Below are 15,895 nucleotides of genomic sequence, written 5' to 3'. Positions count from 1 at the left end.
CCCTTATTATAGTGTAATAAATATTGTAAGCAATAATCCTATAAACCCTTGTATACCCCTATATACCCTTGTATACCTCTATATACCCTCAAGAGAGGATGAGGTGAGAGAACGGATCCCCCTGCTCCATCATAGTTTTTTAAAAATCTATTTTTAGTTTAAGTTCTCGTTCCCAATGCCGCGCTTAACTAAAGTTTCTTTCCGTTATTACAACTGGCAAATCAGGTGCCTGTGTATGGGGTGGGATCTGCTCGCTTACCTCATCCTCTTCATACCCTTGACTACCCTTGTAAACCCCTATATACCCTTGTAAACACTTTTATAACCTTTTATACTCCTATGCTGCCCATATACCTTTGTATACTCTATATACCCTTGCATTCTATACCCTTGTATACCTCTGTGTACTCTTGTATACCTCAGTATACCCCGAAAAAGCGTGATTTATGTAGTTGGCAACTGCCATTCCACTTAAGATCTCGTTCTCCTCTACAATATAATTGGCAGCTTGACTTCGTTACGCCACAGGAAGTAGTTTCACTACTTCCACCACCTAGTTTCGTCCTGTAGTACAGAAATGGGTTTGTCAAGTGGGTTGATGTCTCATATTGACCACCATAGAGAAATTTGAAAGCCAACGTTTCGAGCGTTATTGATAAAAAACTACGAAAGCATCCAAAAGGTTGTGTATCTTATTAATTCTCCGAAAGTCAGGCTTCAAAACCGAAGTTATTATGTCAGTTTTTTGCTGCTTTATTAGACGGTCCGATAATGGAATATGGATGCCCAGTATGGCACACTGGATTACCTAACTACCTTAGCGACACTATCAAAAATATCGGCCAGCAAGAGAGCATCTTTTACTACAAACCCCGATTTGAAATATACGGACACAATTACAAACGCTTTTTAACTTTTTGTAAGGGATATATAGGTACTTATGTCCAGAAATGCACTTACAGGTATACAAGGGCACACAAAAGTATACAAGGTTTTATGAGGGTATACAAAGGTATTCAAGAGTATATAGCGTCCACAAAGGTATATAGGCAGTATAGGAGTATACAAGGGTATACAAGTGTTTACAAAGGTATATAGGGGTTTAGAAGGGTAGTCAAGGGTATGAAGAGGATGAGGTAAGCGAGCAGCTTCCACCCCCCCCCCCCCCCCCTCCATACACAGGCACCTGATTTGCCAGTTGTAATAACGGAAAGAAACTTTAGTTAAGCGCGGCATTGGGAACGAGAACTTAAACTAAAAATAGATTTTTAAAAAACTATGATGGAGCAGGGGGATCCGTTCTCTCACCTCATCCTCTCTTGAGGGTATATAGAGGTATACAAGGGTATATAGGGGTATACAAGGGTTTATAGGATTATTGCTTACAATATTTATTACACTATAATAAGGGATACATAAGGTCCGTACCCAGGCGCCGGTATAAAAGACACGCCAGATAAAAAAGTCGCGCCAAACAAAAAAAGTCGCGCCAAATAAAAAAAGTCGCGCCAAACAGAAAAAGTCGCGCCAAATAAAAAAAGTCGCGCCAAATTAAGAAAAGTCGCGCCAAGTAAAAAAAGTCGCGCCAAATAAAAAAAGTCGCGCCAGCTAAAAAAAGTCGCGCCACTGACACAAATAAAAGCAAGAGTCATGCCCAAAGTAAAAAAGTCTCGCCAGAAGTAAATAAAAAGTATACGCACACCCGGGTGGCACTAACAGGGCTCCGTACTACGTTCTACCTGCGTAATAAATTTGCAGAGGCGTCGAGTTCTTAAAGATATTTTTTCACCAAACTAAACTGGGAATTAAATTGTGCCTATTATAGCAAAATGAAGTAACATTGTCTTATTACTGGGATCAAGTGGTCTTACAGCAGATAGCTGTGGCCCAAACACACCTTTTGATTGTTTAAGCACACTCGTAATCTTTTTTCAGGCGTGAATTGAATTGTGTAGACTCCTCAAAACTCCGGAAAACGGCGGAAACACTGACACGTGGGGTGGTGTCATTTTCAATTTGGTTTAAACGACACTTACTGAGTGATTAATTTACATTGAAAGGAAGTCCTTGGTACCTGCCAATCCCTGCCATCTAACCGGCAATGTGGTAGCTTATGTTGATTAAAAGGACGAAATACAACGGGTCAGTGAAACGCTGCGCATGAAGCGACCTCCCGCGGTTCGAAGTCTTCAGTAATATATTGGACTTTCCGGCAAAGATTTGTGTCCCGTCATGGATAATTTCTCAACTGATGAACAAAATGCGAAGAGTGGTTTTCTATTCTTTCTTTTCCAGAAAAAAACCCACTTATTTTTTTCATTCCAATACCATAACATAATCGATTCTCACAAAATGATTGGTAGATGTTGTTACACAGTGGCATCGGGCGCTTGTTCTATTGTTATTTTCAGAGTGGCGGGAGATGAAAAGTCAACCTGGAACCAAACGACTGTGACGTAAGGAAAAAAACGTTATCAGTCCACCCATTTACAAACACGCCATGATTAAAACCCTCCTGCCAGATGAGTATTCGCCGGAAAACGAAGGGTGACTATACAGTCCTACGAGATCGTCATTATGTCATTTCAAATTGACTTAGTACGGTGATTTTGTTCAAAACAGCATTTCATTACAGAATTTCTTTTAAAAATGGAAGATCCATGGAAGCTACTGAACTCAATCTCATTTTTTCTCCAGGCTCTTATTCGGCTTAGCCTTATTATCGACTTATTTCAAGGTGATAATTTGATGTTGTGTAAGAAAATACAAAGGAACTCCTTCAAACAAACGCCGGAAGCGAATCTTTAAGTGCCTCAAATTAATTAATAAGGGCCCCCATATAGTCGGGAAACCGAATACGCGAAAACAACTGCGTGAAAAGCGAGCGTCAAATAAGATTGTTAGCCCTTCGAGACGACAGAAAACGTTTCCACTATTCGGCTAAACTATAGAACACATGGCCTCTTATTTCCTTATCTCTGAATTACCATAGTTGCAATATTGTTTTAGTATTTATCAATAAAGGGCAAAATTACTGAGCGCTGATTGGCTGAGACAGAGGGCATTTTTTTCTTAATCGAGGGCATTTTTGGTAATCAAGAGAGGGCTTGATTACTTGATCTTGATTGGTTAATTTTGCGCTTTATCGATAAACAAGTAATCGCATGAGTCCTCGTACTATTAAGGATTAATAAACCATATCCGTATTCCAAAACACTCGTGCAATTAATCCGTCAATAATAGTACTCGGCCTCACGTGATTACCTATACAAACTAAGCGTTGAAGGCGCGCCCTTATTGGCTACTCAAACTCCGAATACCCTTCGGCTTTGCTATTCATCTTCGAGGAACTCGCGCGGTATTTCCGCCAGAAAACATTGTCATCGTTGCTGGAATAAATGAGTTAAAATAACCTTTTTGTGTTATATTATCTCCCTATTTAGAATATATATACTAAACAATTATTCACCCCAGTGTCGGTGGCTAATGGAAGATATTTACCTTGCCGTTTCCGTAAATATCCACCCCTAGCCAGCTCCACTTCGGCGAATAGTTGTTAAATATGCTTCGTTCTTTCAAAGCTTCCCATTACTTTGCTTGTGCCCTGAATTCTGAAGTTTCTCCATTACTTGTAATCACCATATTCTTTCCGACAAATCTGAGCACTGAGCACCATATTCTAACAGTACAGCCAAAGAACTACTGAGGCTCTGTCAGGGCAAATTGCGACAAGCGACATGGCCTAAACAGAAGCGACGGTACTTAAAGTGCTGGTCTGACTTCGTCCTTGTCTCATGTAAATTTCCCCTCTGGAAAGCTCCAATAGGTGTTGTTAGAAAGAGGAAAACCAAAACAAATGGTGAACTTGGTCTTCTCAAAAACAATAGAGAGCTTAAGCACGAGACTTCTTTGTCAAAACGGACGCCAAGTAGCCGAGGTGAAACTGGATCGAGACCGACGTCTGTGACTTGACTTGCATTAAGCATGTCGCGTCAGTGATTTTACGGCATCGTTCGTTAATTGCACAGTAGTTTTGATTCATTGTCTTCTTTCTTAATACTGAATCATGACTTGTTTAAGAAAGACAAGAGATATGCTTTGTCAGAGCTACAATCAAAGATTGATTTCAGAGGATGAACTTATTATGTCAAATTATGTTCGAGAAGCCGCTGTGGGGATGGGTAAGTACATGAAATGACTGTAGCTCATCGGGTGGAACATAATTTGACCACGGACCAAAGCTCCATGTCCTGTGCGGTTATCAGCAGCTGTTAAATTCATCACCTATCGTGGAATCGAAGCAGAAAATGCTCATTTCCAGCCGCAGTGCGTGGGGATTTTTGACGACGAAACATTCACGGAGGTTCGCAAATGATGTGGCTTTAGCTTTGCGTGAAAAAATCTTGGCTGGGATGGATTCGAGTCTGAGCTGACAACGGTCGAAATCTTAGTGTGCAGCCTTGACTTCGTCTTAGAACATTGAAAACACGGACTGCCCGAAACTGTAAAATAAACTACAAAAGGCACAAGAATACACCAGAGGTGAGTATGCATTTTTATTCATTTTATTGAATGAACGTTAAATTGAGCATTTTTTAGGCTTCATAATCGACGGTATTTTATTTACCATACAAAGTCTTATAACGCGTTTAAATTCTCAACGGCTGTCTGTCAGGTCGGTAGTGACGCGAGCTTGGGCTGCCTATGAATAAGTGAACTTTCTGCTGCTGCCTCCTCAACATCCGACAGCATAAACATCAGCAAATGGGTCAGTCGCGCGAGAAGCTGTTAGGGCTTTGTGGATGGATGTCAGGCGATCTTGTCCAGCATGACAAGGTTGGCCCTCCTTTAGGCAATGAGTCTGATCATCTTCAGATCCGTCAGGGGCCACAATAAGCACAAAACTTCTGAAAGAACGGATAATTAACTCTCTGGCTGGAGTTTCTCAGGCTTCAAGAACCCACTTGACGATTTCAAGACGAGGTGGACCACGCATGTTTCCTGCACCTGTAAATGAATGAGCTCCGTCAGCCATCCACGCATCGTACTTCTCAGGTCCAAGAAGGCTGGAGAACGGACTTGTTGTGCCAGGAACATTCAAAGCGCGGACACCAAGCGAGGCTATAGCCACGAAGTTTGAGCGATAGATTTTGCGGCTGAAAGAACTTTGTGCCCGCATGGACATTTCAGATGAAACTTTGAGAAAAATTCCAACGTTGTCATAAAATTCTCAGACAATGAAACTAGAGATTGTAAGCCATCAAAGAAATACTGTAATAATCAATACCCGTATTACTCTTGTGCACTTTCTTTTTTCGGGGGGGGGGGGGGGGATGGGCGCTTATTCCAGGTTGGGCCCTTAAAAAGAACTTTTTAGGGATGGGCGCTTATTCGAGGTTAGGCGTTTAATCGAATAAATACGGTATACGCTTCATACGACCATCCGAAAGCAGGATATAGTTACAATAAAGTCCATCTAAACCAAAAAAATAATAGAAACAAAATGACATATGAAATTAATCATCTATACTCTTTCTTTTTTATAAGAATATTGTTTTTCGGGCCCAGGCTGAATATTCCTATTTTTCTGCCAATTTTAGGCTGAAAATATTCTTGTAATATTCTTAATTATACATTTCCGTTTAAGGATGTATTGGGGTATCAATTAAGAGTGTTTGGTGTCCAGATCTGTATCGCGTTACATTGTGCGCATGCTCCATCGCTGTTCGTTGCAGTCAGTTAGGTCAAGATGTCACGTCAGACGACACTTGGCCGTTTTGGCTTTAAGGACGGTGCCTACCAATTCAAATTAAGGTATTTTTGTGCAGTTTACTGAATATGCGGGAAAAGCAGATCTTAACAAGTGTTATTGAAATCCAAAAAGAAAATTAGGGGTAACCACGTATTTTTCGAAGATAATTAATCAACAATATTTGTAAAAAGCTTTAAAATACAAAACAATGTACGGAGTTCTTTTCCAAATTGAAGCTTAATTATCTCTAAAAAATGCATGGTTGCACCCAATTCTTTTGTTGGATACCAAGATCGCTTGCTAAGTTCTGCTTTCACCGCATAGTTTTGAACCGCGCAAAAATATCTCCGGTATTAATAAGCATGCGCAGAACGAATGCACAATAACAATAGTAGACACCGTCCTTAAGAAGCAGTTCTCACAGAAATGTATTGTATTTACAGATTTTCAACGCACGAATCAATGCTTGTATAGGCATTCCGACATACTGCAAGATCAGTGTCAAATTGCGAAGGCCACCTGCAGGGTCGCCGAAGCCACAGTTTTTTTGATATTTGGTATTTCGATTTATGATTGCATATGGGATAGTTTGTGATTCGCAAAGATTTCCTCTCCTCTGCAGGACTAATTGAGGACTCGACTGCAGCATCTTTATCAAAAGAATCAATGACAAATGCAGGGATCAGTCAACGTTTTTGGGAGCTGACTCACCACTTTTCGGAAGCATGTGCAGTGCAAGATTGCGTCAACTAGGATGTTTTCATCGCTGATGCATAATTTGTCTCAGACAATGTCAACTGCAATCACGGTGCCGACAATGTGGCCAGACTTCAGACAAAACGTTGACTATGACTAATTCTCTCATGAAAAGTCACGGACTCTCTTGATGGCAATCAGCATTCTCCCGAGCTATAGCCTTACAAGAGATTTGTCGTTCGCTGTACCTACTAACAGATCGATTTCTGAAAAGAACGTAAACAATTTCACCTTTTCAAGGCTCTTTTTTTTTCTTATGCTAAAACGCGTTGTCTCAATGCAGGTTTGCTTCTCTCCTTTCATGGCCTTTTTTGGCGTTTCATCAGCTGTGACGTGCATCTGCAAGCCGATGGTTAAAAGTTTGTTTTTGCTACATCTGATTACAACTTCAGTATTCTCGTCGTAGCATTTCTAGGCCGATATCACGGTGCTTGCTTAGAATATCGAGTCTATTCGGCATCTGGTAAACTAATACTGAATTGGATCACAAGCGACATGATTCTGACGACTAAGAAACGATATTTATCCAAGCGCCGCGTCGGTCATAAAGCGTGGAAAAACCTTCGTTTGTTCAATATTATCGAAATGCAATCCGCTTAAATCTTGTCCTGTTTTCTCAATCCACAAATATTTTAGGCATTCTTGCATTTTTTGCATTTTGTCCTACAGTTGTAAGAGCTTATTGCGATCAGTTTTATTGTATTTTATGGCGGAGCGTCAATGTGTCATCATGAAATTACAAAGAAAATTGCGTGACATAGCCCCTTCCAACGTCGATGAAGATTATCTCTCAATCGCAAAGCCGATTGATTTTACACAAAAAGGAAACGCAACCATTCGAACTTCCGTCTGATAGGGGAAATACCCTGCCTATGGTGGACCATAGAAGTCGCCACGGAACACGTTTTTTCTGTGGACGTTTTATCGCGGAACTTGCGGGTAATTGAAAAAGGATTTCCCTCCACGCCCTCGCCACTAAAACGGAAAACCAAAAAAAATCATTGATTCTTCTCCTAAATATGATGCACGCTATTTTCTGAGACAAAACCAAAAGAAGTTTTGCAGCAACAAGGTGTTACAATTATTGGTAGAAACGTTTCCGAATGAACTCAAAAAATAGGATTATATATATTTCTTTGAACCTTGCCTCAGTCACGGTACTCTTTCTCAATAAATTATTATGTGAATAAATACCAAGAATAGATTGCGTCTACCACTTTTATTTTTTCTAACTGTAAAGATGGAGATCTCAGTTTCATCGTTGTTGAGTCATGTGTGGTTCGAAGTTATGTAATTACTACACATTTGGTTCAGTATGTCTAGAGACAAGTTAAAGAATTCTTCTGCTTGTGTCTTTGTAGTTACATGTGGGAAATATTCAACAGCCCAGTAAAGTTGACCATCTACGGTCATCAAATTGTTCCCGAATATATGGCCAGTTCTTGCGGCTTGAACACCAAAATATGTTCCAGCAAATTTATACGGGCTATTTTCAGGCTGATTTGTTTGTTGAGACCCGTAATTATTAATGTTAAAAATGTGGCTTCTACGACCCTGGTTGTCTTCGTAATTTGACATTTCGCAGTATGTCGGAATATCTATACAATGATAGAGCTTCAGCAGATTTCGATGCTTTCCGGATTTGATCTGCGCGTGGACCTCGCGAGTGCACATCCGCGCAAGCTCCCAGAAGCCTTGCTGATCTTTGATTACAGGAACAGCGGTTGACAATGTACTCCCAGTGACATAAGCACCGAATTCATTACTGTTCAGTTTTGGTTCACATTCTTTTCTCATGCTGATAGAATACGTCGATTGAACGGCCACTGGACCTTTTAAGCTCGCTTTTTCTCGCTGCATAATTCTAGCAATTGCCGAATTCGTAGACGCAGTTATTGCACCATGTACAGTACACTTGTTGGACTTGCAACTCTTGATTAAACATTCAGTGTCTTCTTTCGTGAGAGCTCGAGTCAAAAGACAAGTCTTTTTTGTTACCGATGGCTCTGTGCTGGCCACAGGAGGGTAAACCGAAAGAAACAAATTCTCTGGTTTGAAAAACAATGCTTTGACTTTTTGGAGCATGAAGAAACTTGAAAACATCAGTCTTTCTGAGACATTAGGCCTTGCTAGTTCAGGAATTAATTCTTCTAACTGAGGTCTTAATGGAAGGCTTTCCACCTCAAACTTTTCACCGTTGTGGAGAGAAATCAATAATTTCTGTAGGTATTTTTGAAGTTCAAAGATGGATAGCGCGTCACAGATGACGTGTTGGAATGTAAAAAGTAAAGCGTTCCGAAATGTTCCATGGCTGTAGGTTTCTTTAAGCAATCTCACACGCCACAAAGGACCCTTTTCAATGTTAAATAAATAACTGTTTAGTTCTTCCTCAAAGCCCTCTATCCAGTTATCAGCTGTTATCTTGTTTAAGAGCTGAAAGTCTACCGTTTCTGGGTTTTCCATTTCCTCAAAATAGGCTTGGTTGTTGTCGTCGAACTCCTTGACTCTCATTCGTAACAAAGGATATCGTTTTGTGAGAAGACCAAGCGCTTTTTCAAGAAGTTCTTGCCTGAGTTCTTGCTCAGAGTCTAACAGCAAAACTGAAGTTACAGTTCCCCAGTTATTTGTTTTTTCTCTTTGCAACAACACTTGTTCCAGCTTTCCAAGGTGCCGTGACAATCTGTTGTTATTGGATCTTTGAACGGTGAAATCAGCTTTTGTGTCTTTTCTCCTGGAGAACTTTAAAATAAACAGCAAAATAGAAGCTGTAAAGAGTAACAAGAAAATGACAAATCCCAACGAGATATCAACTATGATGGACAACATACTGTCAGTTTTGACCTAAGAATCTCTTATCCTCTGTGCACGATAGCTTTAAACTTGATTTGAGAAAACTCGGAAATTTATAGCCAAATTCTTTGTGATCTTCAGGTATTGTTTTATTGTTAATTGGATAAAGGGATCACGACAAAGCATTTTGTTTGACGTCCCACAGTGACACAAACAAAAGTCACCGGAAAATATTGAAGACGTCATTGCGATGAACAAGTGAAGTCATTGAGCTATTTTAGGTAAATATGTCACAAACAAAATGCACCTGACGAAAGTCACCACTAGCACTCGCAAATGCGAAACATTTGACTTTGCCGGTCAGTTTCAATATTGAGTGGACAAGTTTATAATTATTATAACTATTATTTTTGTTGTTTATGTTGATTTTGGTGTAATGATATCCGGCTTTGGGATGATCGTATGAAGCGTATATTTACAGACCAACCAAGTTTCAGGAATAAGGTGGGAATTCGCTTAGTTTAAGCGGTTCCGAGCAGGGGCATTCGCGTGCTCTTTGCTAGTCTCTCACTCATGCTTCAACAATAACCTTGCATGGTGTGTATCTGACAGCATTAGGGTTGAAAATAACTAAGTACTGACGAGCTATTTTAAACGTTTTATGGAGATATCTCTAGCAAACAGAAGGAGGGCAGGCAATATCAAAAATTCAAAAGTATGTGCTTTAAATCTCTAAGCCTCAGTATAGTATTCTTTTCTTTGCTTTTCTATATTCGCTTCATATCATGACGTGAGATTAAGTGCTGAATTTCAGGGTTTTTATGCTGTTCTTAAACCTATAAATTGATGTTTCATACTTATGCTTAACAAATCGAAGGAGTTCTGACGCCTTCAGATGCACCACTGCTAGCAGTCACTTGAACTCATTCCCGGTAATGAAACGAAGCCACAAACGAACATTTTCTTACCGAAAGAAATGACAAAAGGACAAATTGTTAATTAGGAGCAACATAAGCAATGTGTAATGTTTGATAAAATCAATGAATTTTGTTCCAGTCTGTTTCATTGATTATAAATAAAACTTTAAAACTGATAATTTCTGTCAGTTTCTGATTACCAGGGCCACTTCAAGTTTGTTTTAAGGGTTTCGATAAGACAATTATCGCCCGTCACGAATCAATTCCAAATCTCTGAAAGGGCTGAGAAATTAGTGAAAGAGTTTTTAAAGCATGAATTAAAGAGAGAATGCTAACTTTAGACCAGGAGAGGTGATGTTTCGAGGTTATACTAAAAAACCTCATTTTTACTTTCGAGTTTGCAATATCCATCAATGACATCTGACCTGTAAAAGTTAAATTGAATCAGGTAGAGTTTCCTAGTAGCGAACAGCAGTTCTTTGGCTGTACTACGGTGAGAATATAGAGAGAGACTCTAATGTTTTCCGGAGAGAATATAGTCACTAGAAAAGATGGAGCAACTAAAGATCGAGCGCTTTTGTGAAGAACAAAGCTTTCACAATATGGGAACAATAATTGTTTTTCAGTGATAAGGAAATAAGTGGCCATGTATTCTGCAGTTGAGCGTTTTGTTATCTCTCCTCTCTATTGGATAACAGTCTTCAGTATTTCCTTTTCTGGTTTTCTGCCGATTTAAGAGATCTAGGAATCTATCAATCATGATCAAACTCACCCAGAGAAGACTTCAGACATCAACCGGGGCTCTCACTGTGCGCTGTAATGCAATCTCTTTCCAAAATACAACCAGTAAGTGGTTTGTGCAAATGATTCTAAATTTGTGGCACTTAAAAATTAGTCTGATCAAATCATCAACTCGAGAAACGCAAATATTTAAAGGTAAGCCGAATAGGAACGTGGGGAAAAATTGAGATTAAGCGCGTCAAGTTCCAAGGGTCTTCCATTTTTATTGACGCTGAAATGTAATGCTTTCTAGAACAGGATCTTCGCAGTATATGTTAATGCGTGTTGTAATGATCGACATGAAAACAACTCAGAGAACTGTAGCTACCTTTCGTTGGCGAATAACGACTTGTCTGGAGGATTTTAATCAGTGCGTGCTTGTGACAGGAAGGACGGAAAATTCAGTTTTCTAATGTCACAGTCGTCCAGTTCCTAGTCACGGTAAGCCCTGGATTGTAACAAAACCTAATCATTTCTGAGATCTGATTATGTCAATGCTATTAGAATGAAGAGAATAAGTGTTTATATGTTAGAAAAGAAAGAATAGCAATTCACTCTTCGCATTACGTTTACTTTGGTTTTGTACTCCGGAAGGTCGCATCGTTGAATTTAGTTGGTTCATTATTGCAGGTTTTGTTAGTCACACTACACCGTTTTTATCAAGATCATAACACGGACTTCTTTTAAAGCCGCTGAACTGATCACTCAAGAAGTGTCGTTTCAAAAGCAAATTGAAACTGAACCCACCCCAAGTTTTAGCCTTGTCAGTTTTACGGAGTTTGAGGAATCTTCACCAAGAATAACAGATATATTTCAAATGCAGAGAGAAGGAGTTTTAAATTGACTCACGCCTAAAAAAGATAAACAATCAAAAGTCGCGTGTGTCACCATGAGCTGCTGTAAGATCTCGTGATCTCACTGACGTGACAGTTGCATCGTTTTACCACCGAACAGGCACAATTTAATTTCATGGGTTAAAAATTTTTGAAAACTCGACGCCTCTCCAAATTTATTTCACGTAATTAAAATATCGTGGTAACTTCTTGCGTATTATTTTTGCGGTATCTGTTTATTTACGGGATGACTAGCAACAACAGAATGAACATTTAGCTCACTTTTACGTATAATGGCTTTCAGGGAAGCGGTTTAACACATAAGTACAAAAATAGACAATCGGAAGAGTGATGACGTCATAGTCAGACGATGTTCACTTTATCTCATTTCATTTATTTCCGCTAATAAAACTCCATTTAAAAGTAATTTCTAGGTCAATGTTAAGTTGCATAGGGAGTAGGGGAAAATTTTTCCTACTGGCTACACAAAATCACGCAACTGCACTGCTGTCGCGACGCGCGTTGCTCCTCGAAGTCAAGCACATGCCAGGCTATTATCACGGTTCATCAGCGAAAAAAGTGAGCAAGCAACCGACAAATATAACAGCCAAACGCTGAACCGGAAAGGAAATCTGTTGCTTGCTGGGGAACGTCCCCGACTAAGCGATCGAAAATTGATCACACCTTGGTAAGCCAAAAATATATGCTTAGACAGAATACACTCGACCGAATTCTGAGATCAAAACCATACACTACAAAATTTCACGCACACTTGGTTTTCGACTTATATTAAAGGAGAATTGGTCAATCTATTGTTACTTGACCCCTGTGAGGTGAAATCGGCCGTCGTTTTGAGAAGAAACTAACAACAAGAAAAACAGCAAAAGGAACCTTGTGGCGAATATAAAAAAAAAGGCAACTGCCAATGTCGTGTCAATTAGAATGGACAACAGGCTCTTCTTTGTGTTGCAGATTCGCCTGTGAGCCCCGCTAAGGGCCTGATCGAAGGTGATTCAACCAAGACACTGTACGGACGCGATTTCGCTTGGCCTCCTACGGCGAGGGACAATAAAGTCACAGGAGAAAAGTGAAGACGTTATTACGTGCAGGAACTGAAGTCATTGAGCTGTTTTTAGTAATTGTTCTCCAACCAAACTGTTTTAAGAATGTTGATTAGGCAGGTTTTGTTTAAAGAAAAAAGCAACGATGATAATATTTTTAGGTGCCGTTGTCAGCATTAATGATCCAACTGTACACCGACAGGAAAATTGTCCACGGTTGCTTGCTTCGAAACTCGGGATTAATATCCTTAATTAAGGAATCAGTTCAAAGTTGAAAGCCAAGTGTGCGTGAAATTGGTCTCAGAATTCAGTTTATTTTTAACACAGCCCTGTTTTCGGATTATTCCATCTGGCTTATCAAGGGGTGCCCAATTTTCTACTGCCGCTTTTGTCCGGGACGTTCCCCAGCTAGCACGAGATTTCCTTTCCGGTTCAGCGTTTGGCTGTTATGTTTGCTGCTTTCTTCCTCACTTTTCTCTTTAGTGAACGTGTGAGTGGTCTCTAATTTTGGCGACCGAGTAAGGAGCGAGAGAAATACACGCGCGTTCCCGAATCGAAAGACGCGCCGGTCGAGAAGGGAGCTCCAAAAATTTCCTGTTCTCCAATTTGTTAAACCGCTTCAAAAACCATTATGCGTAAATGATCATTCTGTTTTTCTTAGTCATCCCGCACATAAACAGATGCAGCGAAAATACGTAAGAAGTTATAAACGGATACAGGTATTTTTCATCGTCATAAAGATAGTGGCTTCGCCAAACAGTTCCATCTACGTAATAAATTTGCAGAGGCCTCGAGATCTTAAAGATTTTTCACCCAACTTAACTGGGAATTTAATTGTGCCTGTTATAGCAAAATGAAGCAATTGTCTTATTACTGGGATCAAGTGGTCTTTCAGCAGCTCGCTGTGGCCCAAACACACCTTTTGATTGTTTAAGCACACTCGATTTTCTTTTTTCAGGCGTGAATCGAATTGTCTTGTGCATAGCCCGTGCAGACTCCTCAAGACTCCGGAAAACGGAAAACGGAAAACGCTGACAGGTGGGGCGGTGTCATTTTCAATTTGGTTTTAAAACGACAGTTACTGAGTGCTAAATTTGCATTTAGTAGAAGTCCATGGCCGTGGTACCTGCCATCTTTCCGGCAATGTGGTAGCTTGTGTTGAAGAAAAAAACAAACTCAAACTGGTCAGTGAAACACTGCGCATTGATGCGACCTCCCGCGGTTCGAAAAGAAACTCTTTAATCAAAAAAATGTATGGGACTTTTCGGCAAAGATTTGTGTCCCGTCATTGATAATTTCTCAACTGATGAACACAATGCGAAGAGTGGATTGCTTTCCAAAACTTCACTTTTGTGTGGTTAATTCGTGCTACGGATTTTTAATTTCTGGCACTCAACGATTAGCTTCCCACCTTTGTTTGAGGACGTTCAGGGGCACCCAACGAGAATTTAGTTCAAAACCACTTAAACATAGCATTGTTAAACGTATTTTAGCTTTTAAACGGCAGATATAGGCATATTTTTATCCCCTAAAAATTATTCATCTGTTCGGATTTCCTAGCTGAAAGTCTAGTGATCCGAAAATTATAGTGATAAAAACTTACCTTTTCGAAAATTTCAGCCAGAAAAAAAGGTTCCGAAAATTCTAGGTGACCTTTTTAGGGTAAAAATCCGTTAAAAATGGGCAATTGTACCATGTATTAAATGTTCGAAAATCCTAGGACAGGCAGGCAAGCAAGAAAATTTATTACAAATGTTCCGAAAATTCTAGATCTCAAATCGTCTTCCGAACAGATATTTTCCGAAAATTGACGTTGGGTGCCCCTGGACGTTCCTTTGTATTTCAAATTATCAACTTGAAATAAGTCGATAAGGCTAAGCCAAACGAAAAGCTGAAGAAAACATAGATTTAGTGCAATAGCTTCCATGGATCTTTCATTTTTAGAAGAAGTTCTGTAATGAAATGCTTTCTTGAACACAGTCATCGTACTAAGTCAATTTGAAATGACGTAATGACGATCTCGTAGGGCTGTAATCACCCTTCGTTTGCAAAAATACTCATCTGGCGGGAGGGCTTTAATCAGTACGTCTTTGTTAATGGGTTGACATAACATTTTTTCCTTACGTCACAGTCGTTTGGTTCCGGGTTGACTTTTCATCTCTTGCCACTCTGAAAATAACAATAGGACAAGCGCCCGATGCCCCTGTAACAACACCTACCAATCATTTTGTGAGATTCGATTAATATATTATTGGAATGTTATTGGAATAAAAAGAATAAGTGTTTCTTTTTTTTGGAAAAGAAAGAATAGAGGTTGGATGACAAACAACAGCAAGAGGTCCGGTTAATGTCATACAGCTCTCTGAAAATACGTAGAGAAATAGAAAACAAAATATAACACTGTTAGCCCTTCGAGGGGACAGAAAACGTTTCCTCTATTCGAGTGAACTATAGAATACACTCTGACCAGAGTTTTTCTCTGTCCTGGTGTGGGCCCATTTCCATCAGTAGATACTTAGCACTTCACATTACACTATAATCAGTTAAGTCTGTTCAAATATAAGTGCTACACGGCCAACGTTTGAAAAAACGTAATCCCTCCTTATAGAATACGTGGGCTCTTATTTCCTTATCTCTGAATTAACATAGTTGCTATATTGTTTTAGTATAAACCAAAACAGTGGATAGCATTGAAGGCGCGCTCTGATCGGCTAATGAAACTCCGAATACCCTTCGGCTTTGCTATTCATCTTCGAGCAACTAGCGCGGTATTTCCGCCTGAAAACATTGTCATCGTTGCTGGAATAAATGAGTTAAAATAACCTTTTTGTGTTATATTATCTCCCTATTTTAGAATATACTAAAACAATTATTCACCTCAGTGTCGGTGGCTAATGGAGGACCTTGCCAAGTCTCGGCTCGGTAAATATCCACCACCGGCCAGCTCCACTTCGGCGACAAGTTGTCTTATAAGCTTCGGATTAATTTGCATGTGCAGGCCCTGAA

The 15,895-nt window shown here is 39.8% G+C and overlaps 1 protein-coding gene across 1 annotated transcript in view; it reads right to left on the bottom strand.

The window, feature by feature from the left end:
* Positions 1 to 7,735: 7,735 nt before the first annotated feature.
* The window catches only part of LOC138020792 (uncharacterized), an 11,130-nt gene continuing 2,970 nt past the window's right edge, over positions 7,736 to 15,895 (bottom strand). The window contains exons 4-5 of the mRNA XM_068867718.1: positions 15,767 to 15,838; positions 7,736 to 9,247 (exon numbers count right to left, since the gene is read on the bottom strand). Coding sequence (XP_068723819.1) covers positions 7,778 to 9,247; positions 15,767 to 15,838 — 1,542 coding nt within the window. The 3' untranslated portion in view covers positions 7,736 to 7,777. The remainder of the gene's footprint in view (positions 9,248 to 15,766; positions 15,839 to 15,895) is intronic.

The sequence above is a fragment of the Montipora capricornis genome, chromosome 10, assembly GCF_036669925.1.
Source record: "Montipora capricornis isolate CH-2021 chromosome 10, ASM3666992v2, whole genome shotgun sequence".
NCBI lineage: Eukaryota > Metazoa > Cnidaria > Anthozoa > Scleractinia > Acroporidae > Montipora > Montipora capricornis.
This window is presented reverse-complemented; position numbering and strand designations above follow the sequence as displayed.